This window comes from Lolium perenne, chromosome 7 (assembly GCF_019359855.2).
Source record: "Lolium perenne isolate Kyuss_39 chromosome 7, Kyuss_2.0, whole genome shotgun sequence".
In the NCBI taxonomy this organism is placed as follows: domain Eukaryota; kingdom Viridiplantae; phylum Streptophyta; class Magnoliopsida; order Poales; family Poaceae; genus Lolium; species Lolium perenne.
Genome location: NC_067250.2, coordinates 24,000,997 through 24,027,012, shown reverse-complemented (window position 1 = coordinate 24,027,012; position 26,016 = coordinate 24,000,997). Strand labels below are relative to the sequence as shown.

The 26,016-nt window shown below is 45.6% G+C and overlaps 2 protein-coding genes across 2 annotated transcripts; both read right to left on the bottom strand.

The window, feature by feature from the left end:
• Nucleotides 1–16,903: 16,903 nt before the first annotated feature.
• Nucleotides 16,904–18,451, bottom strand: LOC127318089 (peroxidase 1). The gene is made up of 2 exons (XM_051348711.2): nucleotides 18,137–18,451; nucleotides 16,904–18,062 (listed from the first exon to the last, which is right to left on the bottom strand). Exons 1-2 carry the CDS (start codon nucleotides 18,350–18,352, stop codon nucleotides 17,283–17,285), a joined length of 996 nt encoding a protein of 331 aa, XP_051204671.1. The 5' UTR covers nucleotides 18,353–18,451; the 3' UTR covers nucleotides 16,904–17,282.
• A 5,689-nt stretch (nucleotides 18,452–24,140) lies between these two features.
• On the bottom strand, nucleotides 24,141–25,443 carry LOC139833534 (F-box protein At5g49610-like). The gene is made up of 2 exons (XM_071823832.1): nucleotides 25,309–25,443; nucleotides 24,141–25,229 (listed from the first exon to the last, which is right to left on the bottom strand). Exons 1-2 carry the CDS (start codon nucleotides 25,441–25,443, stop codon nucleotides 24,141–24,143), a joined length of 1,224 nt encoding a protein of 407 aa, XP_071679933.1.
• Between the last annotated feature and the right edge of the window lie 573 nt (nucleotides 25,444–26,016).

The window sequence follows — 26,016 nt, the reverse complement described above, 5'->3', positions numbered from 1 at the left end:
TTCTAAAATTACGATCTAGCATGCTCATTAAGATGATGAAGTTCATAATATGACATAAGTCTAAATTGATAATGACAAAAGTTAGAGCATGCATTCGTGAATAAAAATTTGGGGATCGGAGGAGAAACGTACCATTCTTCGAGGGAGTGCAAGGAATCAAATAAAAAACGAACAAATTTGGAGATCCAAAGGAGTAGGGTTTGAGTTTGGAGGAGGAAGAGAGAGAAAGATTAAGAAAATTTGGGTTGCATACCTGTTCCTGGCCATTTTAAGTCATGCGACACGCGGTACGGGCGGGCGGTACGGGCGCATTCCGCCCGTAATAGGTCGAACCGCCTTGGATTAGGCTGGTCGACGCGGTACGGTCGGACCCCCCCCCCCCCCCCGTACCGATGCTCGGTAAACTTGCAGTATGTTTCCAAAGGTTTGATGTTTTCGTCGTTGAAGCGGTACGGGCGCGTGGTATGGTCAGATCTGACCGTATCGATGGTCGTCAAACATACTGCCTGCATCGATGAAATCTTCAATTCTTCTATTTCATGGTCGCGGATGCGGTACATGCACACGGTACGGTCTGGTACGACCGTACTGATGGTTGCCAAATTTACTAGAACCTGTGAACATCAAAAAATTTAGTGCAATCTTCATGTGCCTTTATGCATCAATATCACCTCGAAAATGGCTAAGGAAAACAACAGTATATATACCAAGAATGTGCAACCGTTAGCATCGAAAATCAAAAAGGCATTATTTCTTAACTTCTTCTCCTCTTTTCCAAGGATCTCATGAAAACTCTTTATTAAAAACAAAACAAACATGTAAAACTAAGCATTAAACTTGAATAAAAACTAGATAGAAAAACTTTATTGAACATGGGTTGCCTCCCATGAAGAGCTTCTAGTTAAGGTCAATTAGCTTGACCAAGACGGTGATCACTTAAGATTCGGAAGTGGAAGACCCACTCCAAAATAGTTAGCTTTCAAAGTAATGGTCCCATCATCATTGGCCTTCTTCCTTGGGATGTGTACTACAAATAGGTCTTTGGATGGTAGTCCAATCCTAACATTCCCTTCATGCAAATTGATTAGTGCTTTAATAGTTCTAAGAAATAGCCTTCCTAAGATTATAGGAGCTATAGGATCTTCAGACATGTCCACAATAATAAGATCAATGAGAGCAGGACATCCTTTAATCTCTACTACAATATTGTCTTTTATCCCTACAACTTGCCTATATGTTGAATCATCTAAGTGCAGTCTCAGCTCAGTTGTGCTAAATGACCCCATTCCTAACTTATCAAATAATTTTTTTTGGAATTTTGGAGACGCTTGCACCAAGATCACAAAGTCCAGCCACCTCATTTGTCCCAAAATGGATTTTAATAGTGTTCTCAAATATATCATCAAGCTTAGCTGGAAGTTTTTCAGCTAGCTTCTTATACTGTTGCTCTAAATCACGGACTTTGCATGCTACCTCATGTATAAATTGACGGTACCTTTCATCATTACCTTCGTTGATTATGGGGTGTCTTACCGTGGCCGTCTTAATAAGATATTCCACATAATACTCAGGTGTTGGAGCATTGCTATAGTCCAGTTCTTCAAGTGCTTCTCCACTTGTTTCAATCCTCATCATCTTGAGGTCTTCAAAAGGGTTTTTTTCTGGTTTACCTGCAAATCTTGCAAGTATAATAGTTTGGCTTTCAGCTATCTTCCCTAGTTGTGTCTCAACGGTCTTCGTTCTCTCCTGTAAAGCTTGGACATCATTCTTGAGAGAAACCGTTTGGTTAGATAAAATCCCTATTATAGTGCTATGATTTTCAATAAGCTTTGTAAGGGTACTATTTTGTTCAGCTTGAGCATGCATAAATTTTTAAAAGTACTTTCAACCGTACTATTACCATTGCTTGCTCCATTACGATTGGTGAAGTTATTATTAGGAACTCCTGCATTATTATTATACGGTCTAGGAAAATTAGAATCATAATTTTGATTCTTCCATGCAGGGTTATAAGGATTTCTTGCTACGAAGTCTACTTCCTCAACTCTAGTATTGGTGATGCATTAACTTGGGGAGTTTCTTTACCCTTCAGAATATGTAAAAGCTCATCTACCTTTGAAGTGAGTTCTTCATTGTTACCTTCGGTGATTGCATTCATCTTTCTTGATGAGGATATGTCTTCATGCCATTGGGCATGGTTGCTTTGCATATCATCAAAAAGCCTCCTTTCCAGCTCAACTGGCTTGCTCATGAATGTTCCTCCTGCTACAGAATCAAGCATAGAATTTGACATTGGGTTAAGGGCATTATAAAATAAATGTAGGATTAACGAATCCTCCATTCCATGACTTGGACAGTTTATATATGGTGGCCTCCTTCATCCTTTCCCATGCAAACGCTAGTGGCTCGCGGTCTTCTTGTCTAAAACCTGTAACGTTAGAACGACAGTTACATAGTCTTTGATGGTGGGAAAAACTTTCATAAAGATATTAGTACATTCCTCCCATGAAGTTATACTGCCTTTAGGTAAATCTAGCAACTAGTATTTTGCTTTTCCTCTTAGTGAAAAGGGAAACAAGCGCAAGTTAATAGCATTTGGATCAACATCTTTAATGCGCATCATATCACAAATTTTAGTGAATGTGTTCAAGTGCATACCTGAATCCTCAGCGGTTGAGCCTCCAAATTGGTTCTGCTGAACCAAACTAAAAACGTTAGGCTTAATTTCATAGTTCTCCACTTCAACAGCGGGCTGAATTATGGGTGCACGAATAAAATTATCATTGGGGATAGCATATTCCCCAAGCTTCTTTTCTGATATAGTGATTATATTTTGGGTTTTCGTTCTATGATTCAAAAAGAAATTAACTACTTGTTCTTTTTGGGTTTTCAAGTATAAGTAAAACAATAAACTAATAACAGTAAATAAAAACTTAATACTAAAAATAAAATAACTAACAAGGTCTCTAGCAACCTTATCGGAATAGCAAAATTGCTTCCCCGGCAACGGTGCCAGAAAAAAGGTTGATACCTCCGATCCGGATTGCGGATTGTAGTATGGTAAGATTTTTCCCTAGAAGACCTAGGTTTAATCGAACCTTGGGAAGCACCGCTAAATGGTGTAATGAAGGAAATATCTACAAGACTTTGCTAGCGTATCTTATCTTCGGTTTACCGGACCTATGTAGTTTACTTTTGAGGGGGTTGTATTCAATGATGGAAATAGGTCAGGGTTAAGGTTCCACCTGTAGCTATGCATACATATATAAATAAAGCTCATATGTGTAACAAATAAAATATAGATAAGAGATTTGTGGGTAGCACATCTGTAAATACCCTTGCCCCTAAAGCCAGATGTGACAAGAGCCTAATGGTCCAACCATTGTCCTCACAGCCGCAAGCAACAACAATTATTAAGTAAATACCGACCACAGACTTAAGCTAGATGATTGTGCTATGATCCCGAATGAATCACTTACTTTCCCCTTTCTATCACTGAGGTTTCACGACTACAAGCCGTTCTCCACTCATCCCACCTCTTCCCTTGATCCTCTCTAATGACATGGGTACCTGCAGATCATCAAAGATGAGGCAAAGAGACAAGGATACAAGATCACAAAACTCACATTAAATCCTTACACATAAACATAAGATTAGATGCACATAGTTTGTGCGAGCATTCACCCCAATCCGCAGCCCGCGAGGATTACTCACACATAATATCAAGATCAAACATAGAAATCATTGTGCAAAATACTTAGATTGAAATCACAATATTCTTAGAATGGTCGCCAATTCTCAAGGAGATCTCTATTACAATGGTGATGGATATGGCTATGGAGGAGATGGAGGATGGAATGGATGAACTATGGGGATGGATCTCCTTCGGTGTGTTGCTGATGGATCTGGTGGATGGCAGCTCTATTTGGCGACGAATGGCTATCCTTTTGGCATCGGTCCCTTCACGACTTTTATAGAGTTTGACCTCGGGAACGCAGTGGCACATGATACGGGTGGACGGTACGGGCGGGACTTGCCCGTACCGATGAGCGTACCGGTGCCCGTTAAAGCCCCTGGAACCGCATTTTCGAGCGTAGTCAACTTGGTCATGCTCTTGACGCGATTTTCTTCAGTAATTGCAGGTCCATTTTCCATAATAACGTGATATCCTGTACAACATCCAAAAATAGAAGAGATTGCACATCTTTGCATTGATTAGGCATTAGTGGCAAGTTGAGTGGCAAACTTAGTCATTTTCTTGACTTAGCTATGGGTTTAAACGCGAGAAAATATGGCGTATTTCACAGCCATCACCTGTCCTGCGGTGGCACTCTGTTGTGTCCCCCAGGCAGCTTGGACAACGTCGCTGCTGTGTCGTCATTCCTCGAAGTACGCTGCCTCATATGCCGCCTTCTACTCCGGCCAAGGCCTCCTTGCGACGGGCATTGTGGTTTTCGATCATGATTGTTTTCCTCAACACCTCTTCCGCCCAACCCTTGCTCTCCCATCCCCTGACTTCTTCGTCACGCGCTTATTGCGCGATAGCTTGCCGAGCTGCGGCATCGGCGAGTGATGACATGGATTTTGAAGCGGGACGAAGAGAGAAGGGAGAGGTAGATAGAGAGAGAGGTGGGCGTGAAAAAAAATCTGGCGGTGGGAGTGGTTTTGGGGGTAGATTTGTTTTTGTGAGAAAGGATATAGCCTGCCTCTGTCCCTGCTAACATAAGCTCGCACGGCTTTTTCCACTTGCTGAGCGTTGCCGTTGTCGCCTGTTCGATCACCTCGCTACGGGGCAACACGGGAGTGCCAGACCAAGTTTTGGGGCACGGCTTGCGTTGGCACGATTTGAGGGGAGCCGGTGTGGCCGTTTTTAGGCTAGAGCCCGCAAAGCTCAATTGGAGGGCCTTTGGGGGCTCCTGGTGGGATGCTCTTGTAATTACTCTCGCTACCTTAAAAAAGTGGAAAGTAGGAACAAGTAATCTAGAAAATACATTGGTGCACCTACGGTACTAGCGCATCCTACACATGCAAAACAAATCAGTAATTTAAGACAAGGTCAAAATGTTCTGAATCTTTTTTAAATTAAAAATGATTATGTATTGTACTCATATAAGAAGATTCGTCATTGAATGAATTTTCTTGTTTCTTGGATCAAAATAGACTTCAAACGCTCTATATACAAGTACTATGCGCACACGATATGTTCGCCATAATTCATTTTTGGACCTAAGGTCAACAGAAATCATTTCTTGCTCAAACGCATTTTTGCTCAAACAGCCATAATTCATTTTTGGGATTCGGTTGCACCCAATCATGTTTTTTCTGACCGTTTGATTTCAGAGAGAGCGATGATAAGCTTCGCAGTATGTTGCCATCGTGGGACATGTCTTTAGTCTCATGGTGAAGTTAGTCATGGAGAATGGCATGTAAGCTGAGATCTGAGGACTGGTAATGGTGGTTCGAGTCCTGATGGTGATGAGGTTTTCCCTTGATGATCCGAGACTTAGAGCAGCGGCATCTGCAAGTGGGAGCAATAACACATGAGAAATTCATAGCCTAAACTCGCATGATGAAAGTCCAAGGTCTAACCTTAATTGGTTGTGTTTGGCGACGTCCTTCTTTAAGATATTGTTTTGTGAGTACAGACTTCCTCATGGGTAAAAGTCTGTGATCATATGATCTATGATCACGAGAAGATGGATTTCTGGTAGTGTTTTGGTGTTGTTTGGTGCGCTGTTATAAAGAATATATCACTGTAGCGGAACTTTTCTTTTTTGTAATTGGTCTTGCTTTTTTGGTTGTGCCCTTGCCATTAGCGCATTGCGTTTGTTTTTGGTCGTGCCCATCTGTGTTGCCATTAGCGCATTGCGTTTGTTGCAGAGACTAGGTGTAATTCGTATAGTCCCATACTAATATATTTTCTTTGTCGAAAAATATATTACTGATTTAGTGATAATGATTAAACATGCTACAATGAATAATATCAGACGAAAGACATGGACCATCTCGTGCTCATGCATGCTGTTACAATTAAGACCGAAACAAACCACTGGTAGAAAAACAGGCTTCCGGTGAGCCCCATAAGTCGCGAAGCTGTAGGAACCGCGACTAATGGGACCTTTAGTCGCGGTTCGGGAGGCGAACCGCGACCAAAGGCCTGGGCCCAGGGCGCTCGGTGGCCAGCCGGTGCACCAGGCCAACCGCGACTAAAGGTGCCCGAGGGCCTTTAGTCGCGGTTGGCCAGGCCAACCGGGACTAAACCCCCCCCCCCCCCCCCCCCCCCCATATATACCCATCCAGCAGCCAACACTTAGCCATTTGGAGCCATTCTCTTCACAAACTTCACAAGTGGGTGTTAGGTTTGCTTTTGGTTCCTCTTATGCACATAAGGTGTTTGATGAAATGCCCCAAGAGCATGAAACAAACATGATATGAAGTGTTGGAGCCACACTTGAGCTTTCTCATTTATTTTTTCCTCCTCGATCGCGGTTAGCAACTTGAACCTTTGATGTGTCGTTGATAAAATATGCATGTGTGTGTAGTTCATTGTTTAATTTATATTGTTTGTAGCTAGTTAGTTTAACAAATGCATGATGGTTAATTATATATTTTATATTATAATAATGCAGATGAATCGACAATGGATGTACGGTAACCGACTCTCCGGCGAGTTCAGTACGGGTTTGAAAGATTTCCTCGTAGTGGCTAATGCGAACAAGCAGGGGGGTTTTGTTATCTGTCCATGTGTTAACTGTAAGAATCAGAAGGGTTACTCTTCCTCAAGAGATGTTCACATGCACCTGCTTCGGCACGGTTTCATGCCAAGCTATAATTGTTGGACCAAGCATGGCGAAAGAGGGGTTATAATGGAAGAAGATGAAGAAGGGGATGATTTCATCGATGAAAGCTATCTTGCTCATTTCGGTGATACTTTCATGGAGGATGCTGAAGGTGAAGGGGAAGGTGAAGGGGAAGGTGAAGAAGAGGCACGTGATGATCCCGTTGATGATCTTGGTCGGACCATTGCTGATGCACGGAGACGCTGCGAAACTGAAAAAGAGAGGGAGAATTTGGATCGCATGTTAGAGGATCACAGGAAGGCGCTGTACCCGGATGCGATGATGGTCTGAAAAAGCTGGGCTGCACACTGGATTTGCTGAAATGGAAGGCACAGGCAGGTGTAGCTGACTCGGCATTTGAAAACTTGCTGAAAATGTTGAAGAATATGTTTCCAAAGAATAACGAGTTGCCCGCCACTACGTACGAAGCAAAGAAGGTTGTCTGCCCTCTAGGTTTAGAGGTTCTGAAGATACATGCATGCATCAACGACTGCATCCTCTACCGCGGTGAATACGAGAATTTGAATGAATGCCCGGTATGCACTGCATTGCGTTATAAGATCAGAGGCGATGACCCTGGTGACGACGATGTTGAGGGCCAGAAACCCAGGAAGAGGGTTCCCACCAAGGTGATGTGGTATGCTCCTATAATACCACGGTTGAAACGTCTGTTCAGGAACAAAGAGCATGCCAAGTTGTTGCGATGGCACAAAGAGGACCGTAAGTCGACGGGAGTTGAGACACCCCGCAGATGGAACGCAATGGAGAAAGATCGACAGAGAGTTCAAAGATTTTGCAGCTGACGCAAGGAACATAAGATTTGGTCTAAGTACGGATGGCATGAATCCTTTTGGCGAGCAGAGCTCCAGCCATAGTACCTGGCCCGTGACTCTATGCATCTACAACCTTCCTCCTTGGTTGTGCATGAAGCGGAAGTTCATTATGATGCCAGTGCTCATCCAAGGTCCGAAGCAACCCGGCAACGACATCGATGTGTACCTAAGGCCATTAGTTGATGAACTTTTACAGCTGTGGGGCAGACCTGGTGTCCGTGTGTGGGATGAGCACAAAGAAGAGGAATTTGACCTACGAGCGTTGCTTTTCGTAACCATCAACGATTGGCCTGCTCTTAGTAACCTTTCGGGACTGTCAAATAAGGGATACAATGCATGCACGCACTGCTTACATGAGACTGAAAGTGTACATTTGCCAAATTGTAAGAAGAACGTGTACCTTGGGCATCGTCGATTTCTTCCGAAAGGTCATCCAGTAAGAAAGAAAGGCAAGCATTACAACGGCAAGGCAGATCACCGGCCGAAGCCTGCGGAACACACTGGTGCTGAGGTATTTGATATGGTCAAGGATTTGAAAGTCATCTTTGGAAAGGGTCCTGGCGGACAATCAGTTCCGAAGGGAGCTGACGGGCACGTAGCCATGTGGAAGAAGAAATCTATATTCTGGGAGCTAGAATATTGGAAAGTCCTAGAAGTCCGCTCTGCAATCGACGTGATGCATGTTACGAAGAATATTTGCGTGAACATCCTAAGCTTCTTGGGCGTGTATGGGAAGTCAAATGATACAAAGGAAGCACGGCAGGACCAGCAAAGTTTGAAAGACCCTGATGACCGGCATCCGGAACGGTTTCAAGGTCGTGCCAGCTACGCTCTGACCAAAGAAGAGAAGGTCATCTTTTTTGAATGCCTGAGTAGTATGAAGGTCCCGTCAGGATTCTCGTCCAATATAAAGGGAATAATAAACATGGCGGAGAAAAAGTTCCAAAACCTGAAGTCTCACGACTGCCACGTGATTATGACGCAATTGCTTCCGATTGCTTTGAGGGGGCTCCTGCCGGAAAATGTTCGAGTAGCCATTGTGAAGCTATGTGCATTCCTCAATGCAATCTCTCGAAGGTAATCAATCCAGAAGTTCTACCACGGTTCTGAACGATGTGATCCAATGTCTTGTCAGTTTCGAGTTGGTGTTCCCGCCATCCTTCTTCAATATTATGACGCACCTCCTGGTTCACCTAGTCGATGAGATTTCCATTCTCGGTCCTGTATTTCTACACAATATGTTCCCCTTCGAGAGGTTTATGGGAATATTAAAGAAATATGTTCATAACCGTGCTAGGCCAGAAGGAAGCATCGCCAAGGGCTATGGAAATGAGGAGGTAATTGAGTTTTGTGTTGACTTTGTTCCTGACCTTAAGCCGATTGGTCTTCCTCAATCGCGGCACGAGGGGAGACTAAGTGGAAAAGGCACGATCGGAAGGAAATCAACGATATGTATGGATGGCCATTCTCTGACTGAAGCACACCACACAGTTCTGACCAATTCCAGCTTGGTGGCTCCGTACTTTGAGAAATACAAGAATATTTTACGCTCGGACAACCCTGAGAAGCCTGAATCCTGGATTAGGAAGGCCCACATGGAGACTTTCGGCAGTTGGTTGAGAAAACATTTAATGAGTGACGATAAGGTTGTAGATCAGCTGTACATGTTGGCCAAGACACCATCTTCGACTATAACGACTTTCCAAGGGTACGAGATAAATGGAAATACATTTTACACGATCGCCCAAGATAAAAAGAGCACCAACCAAAACAGTGGTGTCCGCTTTGATGCAGCAACCGAGAATGGGCAAAAGGTCACATATTATGGTTACATAGAGGAGATATGGGAACTTGACTATGGACCCTCCTTTAGGGTCCCTTTGTTCCGGTGCAAATGGTTCAAGCTAACAGGAGGTGGGGTAAAGGTGGACCAACAATACGGAATGACAATGGTGGATTTCAACAATCTTGGTTACCTTGACGAACCATTCGTCCTAGCGAAAGATGTCGCTCAGGTTTTCTATGTGAAGGACATGAGTAGCAAACCGAGGAAACGGAAAGATAAGAAAACGATCAGTACATCATGCGATGATCCAAAGAGCCACATTGTTCTTTCAGGGAAAAGAAACATTGTGGGAGTGGAGGACAAGACAGACATGTCAGAAGATTATAATATGTTTGCTGAAATTCCGCCCTTCAAAGTGAACACCGACCCAAGCATTAAGTTAAATGATGAGGATGCTCCATGGATACGGCACAATCGTAAGCAAGCAGGGACACAAGGGAAGAAATGATGTGTAATAATTTATTGTACCAAACTTTGTTGAATGAATCATGTGAATTATATTACCCGTGATGTGTTTGGTGTCCATTTTCGAATGATTCAATTGACTCGAGATAGCACTGATGATACATGAAATTTGGAGTGACTAAGTCATACTCCTGCATGCATACATGAAATTTGGAGTGACTAAGTCATACTCCTGCATACATGAAATTTGGAGTGATTTAGTCATACTCCTGCCTAGGCGTATAATATGCATACTCGTAGTCTTCATAGCCGCCGTTGTACTGGTAGTCGTCGCCTTCTAAGTTGCCGGCATCGTCGTCGCTGCTGTCGTCGGGCGGCGCTCGTGGCTCGAACTGAGGGTAGCGCAGGCGGGGGATATCGCCGGCCGTGATGTAGTCCATGACGCTCTGCAGAGTCCGGCCGTACCACCATAGCCGACGGCCGGCCTCGTGGAAGTTTCCAGGAGGCAGACCGTCCTCCTCATACCTGGCGAGCGCCCTCTCACGCCGATTGATGAAGAAGGCGTCCCAAGTATGCTGGTTATCGGGATGCCAGCGGGGATTCATCCGCTGCTCCGGCGTGAGGTCGAGGTAGTAGTGGTTCGTGATGGCCGCCCGGCGCGCAGCACTCGAGGGACGGGAGGGACCGGCACGCCGCCGGCGCTTAGGCTCCAGCCGGCAGGGACGCGGTAGCCCGGTGGGCAAGGGTAGTTCGAGGCGCAAAGCTCCTCCACCTGCTGGTAGGTTAGAGTGGGTGCGGTGGAAGCCATGAGAGAGTGATGAGAGATTGTAGAGATGTGATAATGCTGGCCAAGCCGGGCTACATATATGGAGTGACAAATGGCGGGAAAAATGGGAGCGGGAAGAAAGTGGCAGGAAGAAAGAGGCGGGAAGAAAGAGGCGGGAAGAAATTGGCGGGAAAAAACTGGCGGGAAGAAAGAGGCGGGAAGACAGGGAAGAAATGGCGGGAAGACGAGGCGGGAAGAGGGGGTCGGCGGAAAGACAGAGGCGGGAAGAGGGGACCAACGAGAAGACAGAGGCAGAAAGACAGAGGCGGGAAGAGGGGGCTATTTTTCTGAATTTATTGATGTATTATTTGTATTTTTAAGATTTTGAATTGAATTAGTTTTATTTTTATGAATTTTTTATAATTTGTATTTTTAAAATTTTGAATTGAATTAGTTTTATTTTTCTGAATTTTTTGATATATTATTTGTATTTTTAAGATTTTGAATTGAATTAGTTTTATTTTTCTGAATTTATTGATGTATTATTTGTATTTTAAGATTTTGAAATGAATTAGTTTTATTTTTCTGAATTTTTTGATATATTATTGGTATTTTTAAGATTTTGAATTGAATTAGTTTTATTTTCTGAATTTTTGATATATTATTTGTATTTTTAAGATTTTTAAACGAACTAGTTTTATTTTTCTTTACTTTTTGATATATTATTTGTATTTTTCAGATTTTGAAATGAATTAGTTTTATTTTTCTGAATTTATTGATATATTATATGTACTTTTCACATTTTGAAAAAGAAAAGAAATTCGAAAAATACCTTTAGTCGCGGTTGGCCTCGCCAACCGCGACTAAAGGGTATTTTCCGCGGGAAACTTAAACCCGGCGAAAAATACCCTTTAGTCGCGGTTGGGCTCCCCAACCGCGACTAAAGGTCGCTCCTATAAATTCGCGCGGGCGCGCCCTGGCGGTTCACTTCTTTCTTTCTCCGCCGAGTTCTCCGTCGCCGCCATCGATCTTCGTCGCCCTTGCCGCCATCGGTCTTCGTCGCCCGCCGCCCTCGCCGACTGCGCCGCTGCCGCCGCCACACGCCGCCGTCGACCGCCACGATACATCGCCGTCGTCCGCCGCCGCGCGCGCTCTCTCCCGGCCCCTTCTCACTTCCGCGCGCCGCCACCGTACCAGCGCGCGCCGCCGCTGCTCTCGGGCGCCGCGCCGTACCGCGTTGCGCCGCCGCCGCCGCCACACGCGTTGCGCCGCGCTGCTGCCATTCTTGGCGCCCGCTGCCGGCGCCCGCTGCCCGCCACACGCCGCTGCAGCGCGCGCGCACCAGCGAGAGGAACGACGAGACGAAGAAACAGAGAGGGAGAGAGAAGGCCAGGGGCGCCGCCTGGCCCACTATTTTTTTTGTTTTTTTGTTTTTTTACTTTGTAACTAAGTTGTTTTAATTAAAAACTAGTAAAAATGCCAACTAGTAAATTATGTGAAGAACTAAAAAATTGAACTTCACAAAAACTTTAATTAACTTAACAAAAAAAATTGAACAAGAAATAACTTAACAAAATTTAACAAAAATAACTTAACAAAATAACTTAACAAAAGTTTGTCAAAAAAAATGAACTAAATTTTCACTTTTGTATTTTTTCACTTTTAAAAGAACTCAAAAAAATGAACTAAATTTTCACTTTTGTATTTTATCACTTTTAAAAGAACTCAAAAAAATGCGCCGCCCCCCTCGCCGCCCCTACGTATATGCGGGTTTTTTTTGTTCGCGGCGAGGGGGCGGCGCCACCGCCACCGCCGCCCCCCTTTCGCCACCGCCACCGCGCGCCCACCTTCCGCCGCCCCCCTTTCGCCACCGCGACCCCGCATATATGCATGTGTTGTGTCTCGACTCCGCCGCCGTAGGTCCCTAGCCATCGTCAACCCATTGCCGCTTCAGTCAAGGAACGCACGCGCGCGCGCACTATATAATCCTTGTCATATCGGAACTCGTCACGCCTCGACGACGAGATTCTCGTCCGGTAGACATATCCGAGAAAACTCTCTCTAAGTTGAAAAAATGTATACTCTCACACACTAAACAAACACCCCGTCTCGCGCTCTACCGCGACACCCTCTCCCACCCTTTCCTCGCCCCCTCCTTTTGCCACCGCCCTTTCGCCACCGCCACCGCCCCCCTTCTTCACTTAATTAATTTGTTTTGACTACATGTTTTCAGGACTGACATATGGCGGACGATAGAGCTGACCCGATTCTGGACAACTATGATCCGGACGCTGAAGACCATATGTTCGGCATCATAAAAGGTGATATTCTATATGTGCCGACCGGAGAAGAAGAAGATGATATCTCTTCTTATCTGAACCTTGAGGGTGAAGATGAAGGGCGCCGTCAGCAAGATGATGCCGAAGAAACGTCGATAAACGACGATCTTCAATTGGAAGTAGCAACCACCTCCGGCGCCGAGGTATATATATATACATATTGAGCGTCTGGTGATACAAACTAACTGATTTGAATAAATGTGTGTGTACTAACGCGCGCGACTCTCTTTCTTATTTTAGCCCTCGGCCGGATCGTCGAAAAAATTGAGTACGTCGTCAAAGCGTGGCGCAACCAAGACGATGAAACCAAACGAAACATGCACCATCGAGGTTGTCGATGAAGAAACCGGCAGGCCGCTGGAGCCCAGCAAGAACGCCACCAAGTTTATCAGCCAATGCGGAGCCGTTGTTAGAGACAACGTCTCGATCACCGTCCAGGAGTGGAATGAGCCAAAGAAGGCACGTCTTGGTTTCACTTTTGTCGATAAGAGAACAAAAAAAGATTGCTTCAACAAGCTTATGGAACATTTCGTTCTACCTCCGGAATACCGCAAATACGATGAGGCGGGTAACAAGATTCAGGAAAACAAGGAGAGGTGCAAGCTAGTCAAACAGTTCGCTCTTTCTAAGATGGCCAACGCATTCCGGAAATACAAGCAAAATCTAGCCCATGACTTTGTCAAGCAGGGCAAGACTCCGGATTTCACAGGACAATATGAGAAACTGCAACATGATTGGCCAGAATTTGTGAAGCAAAAGAAATCGGAGCAGTTCCTTGAAATATCGAAAAAAATAAGGAGAATGCGGCCAAGAAGGAGTACAATCATATTATGGGGCCAGGAGGGTATCGCTTTTGGCAGCCTAAGTGGGAGAAGATGGAGAACGAGCTGAGGGCGCGAGGAATCCGTCCAGGTACGGAGGGATGGGACCCAAGGGCCAAAAGCTGGTGGTACGGGCATGGGGGATCGCTGAACCCGGAGACAGGGGAGTGTGTTTATCAGGGCAAAATAATTACACCCACCCAAAAGCTTATTGAGGCAATGAGGGATGCTCAAGAGGGGAGGATCAAGTTCAACAGAGAGAACAACGCCCTGACAAAAGCCCTCGGGAATCCTGAACACGGAGGACGTGTACGAGGCATGGGGCCCATTCCGTGGAAAGTAGGGTTCCCCCAGAACGATGACCCGTACGGTTACAGAAGCCGTAAGAGAAAGATGGATCGGGATGCAGATGTTGTGGCGAAGTTGGTAACGGAAATGGATGTGATGAAGAAAACTGTGAGTGTACTAGTAGCCGAAAGAGATGCAGCTCGGGCGCAGCATGAAGATCATCCAATGGATCTCGGAAGCCAGCAGCGGAGAAGAAGCAGCGTGGCTTCCACGGAGGCCTCACCGGCTGGTGCACCGACGATCGAAATTACTACACCGGAGCCTCTGGTGGTCGAAATTACTGCACCGGAGCCTCCTCGCTACCCCGTGGACGATATAAAGGAGATGAAAGCATGTCATCTGTATTATCCTATCGGGAACATGTCCATGAAGGTAGCCATCGGCAGTGCTTTACCACCTGGAGCACTCCACCACAACAACCCCATTCAAGATGGCTATGCTCGTGTCACGGTGGAGGAGATAGTCCAAGGGTTTGAGGACCTGGACATTGACATTGCTACACCTGAAGGGGTGAAAAGACTTGGAGATGTCAAGCGCCAGTTCATTCTATGGCAGAAGAAATTTATCAAGTTTCCAGGCGAGGCGCCAACAAGTCCACCCCCGTACGGTGGTGGTGGTGGCGGTGGCGGTGGCGGCGGTGGTGGTGGTGCTTCACCTACACCTCCTTCACGTCAGCCGACGCCGCCCCCCAATTCACCTCCGGCGGGTAAGCAGACGCCGCCCCCCAGTCCTCGTCCGGCGGGTGATCAGCAGACACCGCCCCCCAATCCACCTCCGGCGAAGAAGCAGAAGCAGTCCTGGGTTATTAACCCGGACCCTTATGTACCTAGAACCACAAAGATACCAGAGCCATCACTGAAGCCTCTCCCCACAAGGCCTTGGGAACGTAGTGCCGAGGAAGTCGACGCACGCGCGGCTGCTGAATATGAGAAATGGAAGGCGGACTGCAAGAAGAAAAGAGAGCCCGAGCCCAAGCAAGTATTTTCTGACAAGGAAAAGAGCTGGGCTAAGTCATTTTTGAACACACCGTCCCAAGCCGCGAAGAATCTGCCTGACGACTATTTACGTGAACTTCGTAGGCAAGCACTCGCGTTCAAGAGGAACCAAGAGTTGGCGGAGAAGAAAGCCTTGGAGGAGGAGGCCGAGAAAAAATTAGAAAGGGGGAAAGAAGTTGCCCAGCTCGGGGAACAAAGTAAACAATCGATCGCCCCGCTCATAGTGCAAGCCGCCGGTCCGGATGCCCCCGATATCATAGCAGCTGCGGCAGCACATGGATTGACTGTAACGAGTGCCAGAGAACAAGCGGCCGACTTAGGTATCACTCTTCGTGCACTGTTAGGCCTTGATGAGGCGCCAATGAAGGACGTAGTATTTACATATGTGAAGAATGGCCCTCTCGTCGAGCCTGCGCAGGAAGAGGATCTACCTCGACAAATGAAAGGTCTGCTAAATTGGTACAAGGGTTACATAAAACATAAAAACGCCAAAGACTATATCTATGCGGAAGTTAGATATGAGCATCACTTCAAACATTACTATGTACAAATTCATCTGAGTGAATTGTTCCAGCTGTTCAATCTGCGCGACCTCGACAAATCTATCATCAGTTGCTACGTTCTGTAAGTGATTTATTAATTTCTACCCCATCTCGTTCATTGCCTGCACTATATATATATATATATATATATATATATATATATATATATATATATATATTGTCCTAACTATCTTGTTGTGTATGCTATTATGCAGAATGAAAAAGCGGGAAATGCGAATAAGGAACATCCATGATGTTGGGTTCATTGACCCACAAATCGTTAATTCATATGTGTTAGAACACCACCCCGCCGACGTGGAGGATGACCTGTGGCGGTTTATTAGAAAACAGAAACTCAAAAGTGATATTCTATTTCCTTACCATTTTGGGTGAGTGTTTCTGTCTTGAGCACATTCTCTTTTGTTTACTCCATGCATGGTATGTGGCTAATCGATGAGTTATGCATGACTGTGCATGTATCGTGTCCGCAGGTTCCACTGGATTCTTATGGTAATTCAAGTTCAGACCTCCTCAGTTCTCGTCCACGACTCTCTGAATATGGATCCGGCGCTTTGGGGCGACATGAGAAAAATGATGCAAAAGTAATCATTTTCATTCATTTGCGCTCTATATCGATCGGCCTATTTCATTCATCATTTCCTAATATCAAGTAACTAATTAATAACTCTCTTGTTCATTTAATTTTCTTTGCCTCGTAGGGTTTGGAGACGGTTCGTAGATACCAAGGTCGGTGAATTCAAAAAAGAGCTACATTTTAAAATGGCAGTGCGGACGACTGGGGATATTCAGCCACCGGGGACCAATCTATGTGGATACTATGTTTGTGAGAGGATCCGGAGATACTGCAATGAGCGGGACCAGCAGTGTGAGAACAACATCCTGAGGAATAACCTCCGGAAGACGCTTAGTCCAGAAGCTCGCTTCCGACCACTTCAAGAGGAACTAGCTGGATGGTTGGCGAGGGAAGTCATCGATCATAGAGGAGAACACCATTACGATGACGTAGAACTTTATATGCACTAAATTATGGATGGAAACTTGTTCAAAATTGTATATGGTCATCCGATATTGAATATATATTGTATATGGTCATCCGATATTGAATATATATTGTATATTCCTCTTGAATTCTTTTTGGTTCTAATTTCAAATTTGTTTGAAATTGTACATTCATATGCATGTATGTAGTACCGTAGAATATGTGAAACTCCTTCAAAATTAAAACCCAAAAGAAATAAAACAATACAAATTAAAAAGAAACCAGATTTAGGGGGAGGGGGGCTAAAACCCTAAATCCTGCTGAGGCCTTTAGTCGCAGTTGGCCAGAAGAACCGCGACTAAAGGTCCTCCGCCCTGGCGCTCGCCTGCGGCCCACGTGGACGGGCCTTTAGTCGCGGTTCGTAAGGAACCGCGACTAAAGGGGGGGGGGGGGGGGCCTTTAGTCGCGCTACTTTGGTCGCGGTTGCGCAACCGCGACTAATGGCAGTTGCCAACCGCGACCAAAGCCCCTTTTTCCACCAGTGAACGCTAGTTGAGGACGTAGCACTTCTTCCTGATCTGTCCCTCGGCACCAGTGAGCACGCCGACGTTGCCCATCTTAATCATGGACTCGCTGAAGTCACTGAAGAACTCAGCATCGAACTTCCCCGTGGCGACGCGCTGGACGTAGTCCCTGGTGGTCGCGTCGGCGAGGAGTGCAGCGTCGGAGCGGAAGAGTCCCCTCCGCTTTGCGACGTGGCCGTAGTAGCTGCTGTCGAAGGTCTTGTAGCTCCCGGGGTCCATCTCCGACAGCATGCTCTGGTCGTCGAGGCTCTTGCACTTGAGCCTCAGCTTGTCCGCGTACTCGCTGTCCAGGGACTGGTCGACGAGGCCGTACGCGCCGTCCTCGCCGGTGGCGTTGTAGAGGCGGTCGGCGTAGGACGGGCAGTGCGCCGTGCCGAGGGTGTGTGCGCCGGAGAGGACGACGAGGTCCTTGAGGCTGAGCCCCTTGGATGCGAAGATCCTGGCGAGCAGAGGTACGTCGCCGGAGGCCGGGGGAAGATCGTGGCTGGCTTCCGTGGCGCTGGACACCCTGCCGTCTCGCCTGCCCAGCGCCACCGGCCAGGTGGGGCCTTTGGCCAGCACCACGGCGTCCCGGCTCATGAGGGTGAGTACGTCGGCGCAGGAGACGATGCCCGGGCAGACGGCCTCGAGCTTGGCCTTCACGCGCTCCACGGAGCCGAACCCTCGCAGGCTCTTGTTCGGCTTGGCGTCCTTCTCCGCTACGTTGTGCGTCGTGGAGTCGAGCAGCACGGAGGCATCACAACCCTGTAATTTTGCACACGTAAGCATATGTTTCATCGATCTTCAGTAGAAGCAAAAAATGCGACAGAGGAGCTTACCCTGACAAAACAGTCGTGGAAATGGAGCCGGAGGAGCGGGCCGGCGAGGCTGGGCGCGGCGGCGATGATCTTGACCATCTCCTCGCGGACAATGTCTTCGGCATTCGGGCATGTCTTGCTGTAGAAGCCGATCTCCAGCTGAGCCACTACTGCCGAGCTAGCTGCGAGGACGGCCAGGAGGGCAAGAGTGAGAAGCAAAGGCCTGATCGTCGCCATGGACCTTAGCCAGTTATGCGATCAAATTAAGCTTCAATTGTGTGTCTACAGAAAAGAATGTTGTGCTAACAGTAGTCGAGTGACGATCTATGTAGAGGAAATGGATGGATGGTGTGTGTGTGTATGTCCTCGCAACTCTATGCTTTATAGATATCCCGGTTGCCTAGACCTCGGTACATGTCAACGCGCAACAACCTGTTTTCTGTGTACACGGCATGTTCTAACTACCATCTCCACACAACCGCCTCAGTTATCAATCAAACTCAGCAAGCCACCGGTCGATGGAAGGAAGAAAATAGATGTACGCCAAGGCCAGTTCATGAGCGTGTCGACGGTCCATCGTAACATGGCATGAATCTATCATCTGGCTCCGAGGTAGCTTCAGCGGATATGGACGGCAATTATATCCGGCTATTTGGTTTATAATTGCTCGAGGATATACTATGCGCCAAAGGAACAACCTCCCAGCATACTGACATAATACTGCCATGTGCTTGGCCAATGATTTGAGCAGGCTGTATATGTCAATGATACATTGATACTATCCCTGTGGAGTTCTACAGATATATGGCAAACAAAAATATTGTTTACCCTTTGGCTATCCAATTCTGGGATCTTTATTTTGTTTCTAACCAACAGAACAAAACCATCTCTGATATTTGGGATGGCCAGGAGATTAGAGGTACTTTTAGGAGAACTTTCACTGATGACATGATGGTTCAGTGGTTTGAGCTGCTAGAGATTGCTAAGACTATAACTTTCTCTCAAGAGGAAGATCAGCTGATCTGGCAATACACCTCTTCTGGGATTTATTCATCTAGCTCTCTGTATGCTATCATTAATTTTAGAGGTGTTACTCCAGTTTATCTACCTGCTGTTTGGAAACTGAAAATCCCTCCTAGGATTCAAATTTTCTTATGGTTGTTTTCCCAGAATAAGATCATGACTAGGGATAATCTGAGAGCTAGAGGTATTCCTAAACCCATGAACTGTGAGATGTGTTTTGAATTTGAATCAGTTCACCATCTTATGTTTGAATGTATAGTGGCTAGATCTATTTGGAACTTGTTGAAGAGATTTTTGAAGTGCATGTTACTAACTTTGAATCAATTGCTTCAAAATGGCTCTGTAACAAAAAGTTCAGGCACTTTAATGTAGCTTCTTCAGCTGTTCTGTGGAGTTTATGGCTTAATAGAAATAGTCTGGTGTTTAACAAAACCACTTGGATTAATGTGAAACAGGTGTGGCGAAGGGTTCTCTTCCTCCTTCGGGACTGGTTGAAACCTTTCAAAGAGCTAGAATCTGGAGAAAACGGTCGATTCATGGACCTGCTGCTAACCAGTTTAAGAGCTCCTCTCTGCCTCCCAGTGGGGTGAGATGTCCCTCCTTCGACTGGATCTCTTCCTGGAACTCAAGCTTTGATGGCAGGGCGTCGCTGGCCTACCTCCTGGACAATCCTGGTGACTCCCACAAGATTCATGTGGTCACCTGATCGATGGACTGAGAAGGTGATGTAGTCTCAAGAGGATGCCAAAAGGAAAAGCTGAGAAGTTTGGGAGCTGTGCTAGTAGGCTCATACCTATCTGTTTGGTTGTAATGGATTTAGCTATCGTATGCTTTTAGTGTGTGCTCACCGTTCCCAAATTAGAACTGTTCCAGGACTTGCTGGTATTTCGGAGTTGGTTGGGATGGCAGCCAATCTCCCCAGCAAAAAGCCTGTTTCTTCTTTTCGTTTGTGTTGTTTTAGCTATCTTCTGTAAAAGACTTGGCTTCCTTTTCAATGAAAATGGAGCTAGGGGAGACCCCTGTTGATCTAAAAAAAATGTTTACCGGAGAAATTACATCCGGAAACTTAAGGTCCCTCTGAAGATCAATTTTTTGATTGGTACTTGAGTAGAGGGGTTAATGTCACTACAGATAATTTGGCTAAGCGTAATTTGGATGTGAACAAAAAAAGTGTCAATTTTGTGATTGTGATGAACGTATTAACATCTTTTTTTCGACACTGAAATGGTAGGACATTAGTGTCTTCAATTTATAAATGATCAAAAAATCATATATATTTGCAAATGTATGGAGAAAGAGAAGAAACAGAAACAAAAAAACTTTCAAAAGTTTTGGTGTATATGTTCTTCAAGCTTTGTGCTCTTCTCTGCTTTGTTCTGTGGATAACTTGAGAAATATCCTCCTTTAGATGCCTCTTCCAGTTCTTAATACTTGGTGTACCATGTTTGATTTTTTTTCTATTTCTTTCATTCCAACTTCCTAAGAAAACCCGGAGAATTGTGTCATCATCATACTGAATGATAAGTCATTGTGGAAAAACTTGCATATTGCTTTCAATCTAGGAACTTTGACTTTGTTTGGGAACTAACTGAAGGGGGGGTGTTAAAAACCAAGGGTTAATTATCTGTCTGGATGTGAGAGCTTTATGTATGCCTATTTGGTTTAGTGGCGCATCGCACCACTGGTATAATTAGCAGAGCGCAAATTTTGCCAACGCCACTGGTAAGATACTACCGGTGGCGTGTTTTCTAAAGCCACACACCACCAGTACTTCGGCATTAGTGGTGTGACTAGTAAACACGCCACAGGCAACCTCGTCGCCTTCTCAAAGAATGTCCCTGGTGGCTGGTACCACCGCAAAAGATATCATGGACATGGTTCTGGTGGGTGGTGACCCAGTGGAAAATGATGTTTTCAGTTTTCCAAGAGATTTGAGTTGAACACCAAGCAATTGATTGTTATTTTTGCTGCTCTTTTTAAAATTCAATAATGTGAAGACCAGAGCAAATATATCTTGATTATTTATTCAGTTTGCTGATATTTAACCTTCACAGGTTGGCAGTTAGGCTTCTACGACAATACCTTGATGATAGTAACGTATATAATTTGATCCCCATCTGTACATAAATGTATATCAATCAATTGAAAAAAAATAGACGAGCGCGCGGCAGCGCACCATCATGACCTAGTATATTAACATTCTAGTGAGAACTGAGAACTCAAGTAGAAAATATTGGTCATGGTCAGCTTAAGCGATGATATCGGCCATGGACAACTTAGTGAAAACTAAAAAGAGAAGTCAAAGTAGACAGGAAGTAGTACTGAACGCTAACTTGTATGGTATTACCCCAGTTTCCCTACAAACATATCATTTGAGCGAATTATGTTGTTATCTACTCCTTATGAAAGTAAAATTCGGTTAAGAATAAGAAAAGAAAGAATGGATATGTTGTTGTTGTCTAATTCTGTTAAGCTCCGTAGGGAACTCCTCTACGGTTTTTTTTTGAAAAATCAGTGTTGTAGGAAATTCTATAAAAGGAACCCAGCATGAATAGAAAATTATGTGCCACACAAAAGGACACTGTAGGTTATACTCCCTCCGGTCGGATTTAATCGACTCGGAGGGAGGCCTGCCCATGCATGTCATTAGCTGTTGGGTGCGTCAATTAATAACGTTCGGAGGTAGTATTAATCAGTCTTTTGTTACCAAGACTGTTTTGGTTGAAAGTGTTATAAAAGCGACAAACAAATAACGAAGAACGAAATAAGAACACACGCAGGGGACACAAGATTTAACGTGGAAAACAGAGGAAAAAACCACGGGCGCTAGCCAGCAAAACTTCACTATATCGGGGAGTGTTTACAAACGCCGTGAGATATCTTATAATCTAATCTCCCCTAGCCGGCGGCTTACAAGATGCATATATAGGCGGTGTCAACGATCCGTACCCCGCTACGCTTCGGCCCAAGCCTACCGGCGATGGGCCTCGCTCCGCTCGTCAGAAGTTAGCCTCCCTTTAGTATATGAATTTGGATCACAATACAACAGAAAGACTGGCTCAAAACGAATTTCTATGTGATTTTCTGTATATTTTTGTATCAAGATGTTAAAATTATTCAGTTCGCAGTGCATCTCTCTTAGGCTAAAAATCTTAATGCCACACACGTCCACCATTCAAAATTGCTGAAAAACTTCTGGGATTTTGACTACATGCCAGACGTCTGGAATTGCATCCTAAAGCCAAATGCCAAAACTTCCCTTTCAGTTTCATCACCCTGCATACACAGTCCCCTTTCTTTCTGATTCAGCAACAGTAATGATCTTCATGTAATCCTAGAGAATTGAAGATTCACAAAAATTATCAACTAGAATAGAGACAGTGATGCCGTCAATCATGCGGAAAATATTTCTGAGGAATAATTTCAAACTCTGCTTTTTGGAAATCGATTCAGACATCATGTTCTACAGTAGCATGAAAAGTCAGAACTTTCTACTTTATTACCACCAGGGAGTTTTTTACAGAAACAACTAACAGGACCAACATATAAATTATCTTCTGTGGTAATTATTTAGGAAAATGGGCTTCTAGTAACAAATTAGAAACTACATTGTAGAAAAAACTTCACATGATTTTAGAAATCCCACCCAATTAGAATTGTACTTGATTTTTATTTCTACTAAACTTTTTCGGTCTAGGAAAGGAGTCACTCAGAGGTCAGAACCTCTAGGTATCAATTAAGGGATGGAAAGAAGTAAATTTGCACCCAATAAACTGTTCGAAATGTAGCTAGTTGACGAGAACATTACATAAGCTTCCTGGTCAACAAAATCTGAAGATGCTTAAAAATAGATTTAGGTGGATCAAAGCCTAGAAATTTAACAGTCACGGAAAAATTCAAGTAGGATGATATTGGTCATAGTTTCATGGACAGCTCGATTAAAACAAGAGACTAAGAATACAGTAGTGGTGCATAAGTGGTAGTGACGAATAGCAGACTTTACGTCATTGCAATGAAAAGAAACGCAATGTCATTGCTTTTTCTCGAAAAAAAATTCTTAACTACAAACAGAATCATTTTATAATCTTCACGTGAGCAAAGTACTGAGATATATCATTTCCCAAAGTCTGTCAAGCTGCATATTTGTTTTAATATGAAGAACAACTCCATATTGTCGCCACCGATGGAAGACCATGCAGGGAAATTAACATCTCTTTACACACTCTTTGTGTATATGGAGCAACATTCAAGAACCAATACACAACTTTCTATTGCTGCAGAAGATGTCACATTTTAAAATTTACAAGTGCAATAAAAACAGGGCAACATGAGAACCAACCTGAGGTTGGGTGGTTAGGAGGGTGGTTGTACCCCCAGCCCACCAGAGTTCAAATCCCAGATTTGACATCTGTGTGTCTCATAAAGGCGGAATATTCATTCAGTGGGAGGCGACGTTCCCGTCGACAGCGAGGCGCCTGTGGTGACTTCGTCAATTTCAAGATCCAATCCGCCGGCTCAGTCTTCCGGAGATGCTCATAGGGGTAGGGTGTGCGTGTGTGCGTTCATAGGGGTGAGTGTATGCGCGTGTATGTGAGCGTCTGCGAAAAAAAAAAAAAAAAGAAAAAAAAAAAAAACAGGGCAACATCAACACAACGGATACTAAGTCAAAAAATAATGATATATTTGCATGAAATAGATGAAGGAGCAGAAAATGTAAATAATTTTAAACATTGATAATGTATGCTTACATTTACCACACATGAAGGGATAACAAGTGACCAACATAATTACTACTACATGAAAGCAAATAGATTAACGCTACCGTTGGAACGCCTGTCACTAACAGATTTTCCATGACTATAACCAGCATTGTCCAGAACCACAATTTGGAATGCTAGGCGAACATACCCAGCCAGTGCAAAATAATTAGCAGATTAGGCACATACCCAACGACTGACTTTTATGAAGGCATTAGTGCCGACACACCAAGCTGCACCAACTTTCAATGATCATCTGGCAGCCATTCTGCAAAACTGGCAATATAAGGTAGACCACCCAGGAACTCCCCAGAAGTACACATAGCTTCCACTTTCTGGCTATCCATATCATATGACAGAGTTGTATCCTCCCCATTAGTAATGTAAATCAAATTCCGTTCTGGATGAATTGCAAACATCTCACAGAATTTACCATGACATTCAGTATCAAATAGTTCCAAAACGTCAACAGTGTGCTTTAGTCTCCATCTATCACTGTCATAATCCTTAAGCACCCAAACAGAGAGTTGGTAATCTTCATCAGGATCTATATACCAAGCATGCAAGAGTCCCCGAGACTGCCCCATTGAAGTGTTACCATAGCTGGGTTCCATGTCTCCCGGAAGAGGAATTCTCCTCCAATCCTCCCCCTTTGTGTCCACTGCAAGTATAAAAGGTTCATCGAGCGTCAAATGCATAAAGCCCTTCAGAAAGACACACTCTGCAGTAGCAACAGTAACGTCTTCTTCGTCACACCACCCGCTCCGTGTCCATTGTCCAGTTTCCGATGAGTAGATGGCCACATCGTGTAGACGATGTAGGGGAACAAGCACCACAAAGCAAGTTGGACTGGCTGCGGCGGACCCTAGGTAGACATCCACCGGTCGGAAAGACACGAGGTCACCGTCCTCTTCATCCAAAAACTCTATAGGAGGTAGCACGATCCACTTCTGAGTCGCAGGATTGCACACAACAAGATCGAACTCGTATCTCTCGGCAGGTTTCCAGCATTCGCAGAGGAGAAGGCTGCCGCTGCATTGCACAACCATGAAGCGCTCATAGACGCGCAAGATAAAGGGGAGAGATGGATCAACCAGAGGGGGGCCTCTGCCGGACAGATTGTGGAATTTCAGGCCGTTTCCATGTCTGTGCTTGTGGAAGAAGCCGGAAAGGCCCTGCGGCGACCTCTTGCGGACGTCGGGGTCGGAGCAGAGCGCGAGCCACGAACTGGACACGCACGTGAAGCGGCAGAGCGACTTGTAGGGCACCCGCGACAGGATCTCCAAAAGGGGACCCTCGGGGATGCTCACCACAGCCTGCTGCTTCTTCCTCCTCTGCAAACGGAAGAGACGGTTCGTATTGGTCGAGTTCCTTCCATGAATCGAAGATCAGAAGGGGAGATGTGGATCAAACCTGATAAACTATGGTGGTAATGGCGGGGGACGGCAGCGTAGGAAGGGGCAGTTTGTCCTCGCCACGGCGGAGGCCGGTCGCCGGTGGGTGTTCCTGCTTCGTGCAGCCATGCTGGCCGCCGCCTCCGGGTGGCATGGCCTCTTTCTCGACTCGCGGATCAGTGCCTGCAGAACCTCGGCTCGGCCGTCCTTGGAGCAACTGCTTGTGCTTCTTCCTCCTCTGCAAACGGTAGAGACGGTTCGTATTGGTCGAGTTCCTTCCATGAATCCAAGATCAGAAGGGGAGTTGTGGATCAAACCTGATAAACTATGGCGGTGACGGCGCGGGACGGCGACGTAGGACGGGGCAGTTTGTCCTCGCCACGGTGGAGGCCGGTCGCCGGTGGGTGGTCCAGCACCAGCTTCGTGCAGCCATGCTGTCCGCCGCCGCCTCCTGGTGGCATGGCCTCTTTCTCGACTCGCGGATCAGCGCCTGCAGAACCGCGGCTCGGCCGTCGTCGGAGCAACTCGCGAGGCACGACCTGGAGACGGTTAGTATTGGTTGAGTTCCCGGTCGAGTTCCTTCCATGAATCGAAGATCAGAAAGAGGAGATGTGGATCAAACCTCATACGGCGGCGTAGGACGGGGCAGTGTGTCCTCGTCACGGCGGAGGCCGGCCACCGGTGGGTGGTCCTGCTTCGTGCTGCCATGCTTGCCGCCGCCGCCTCC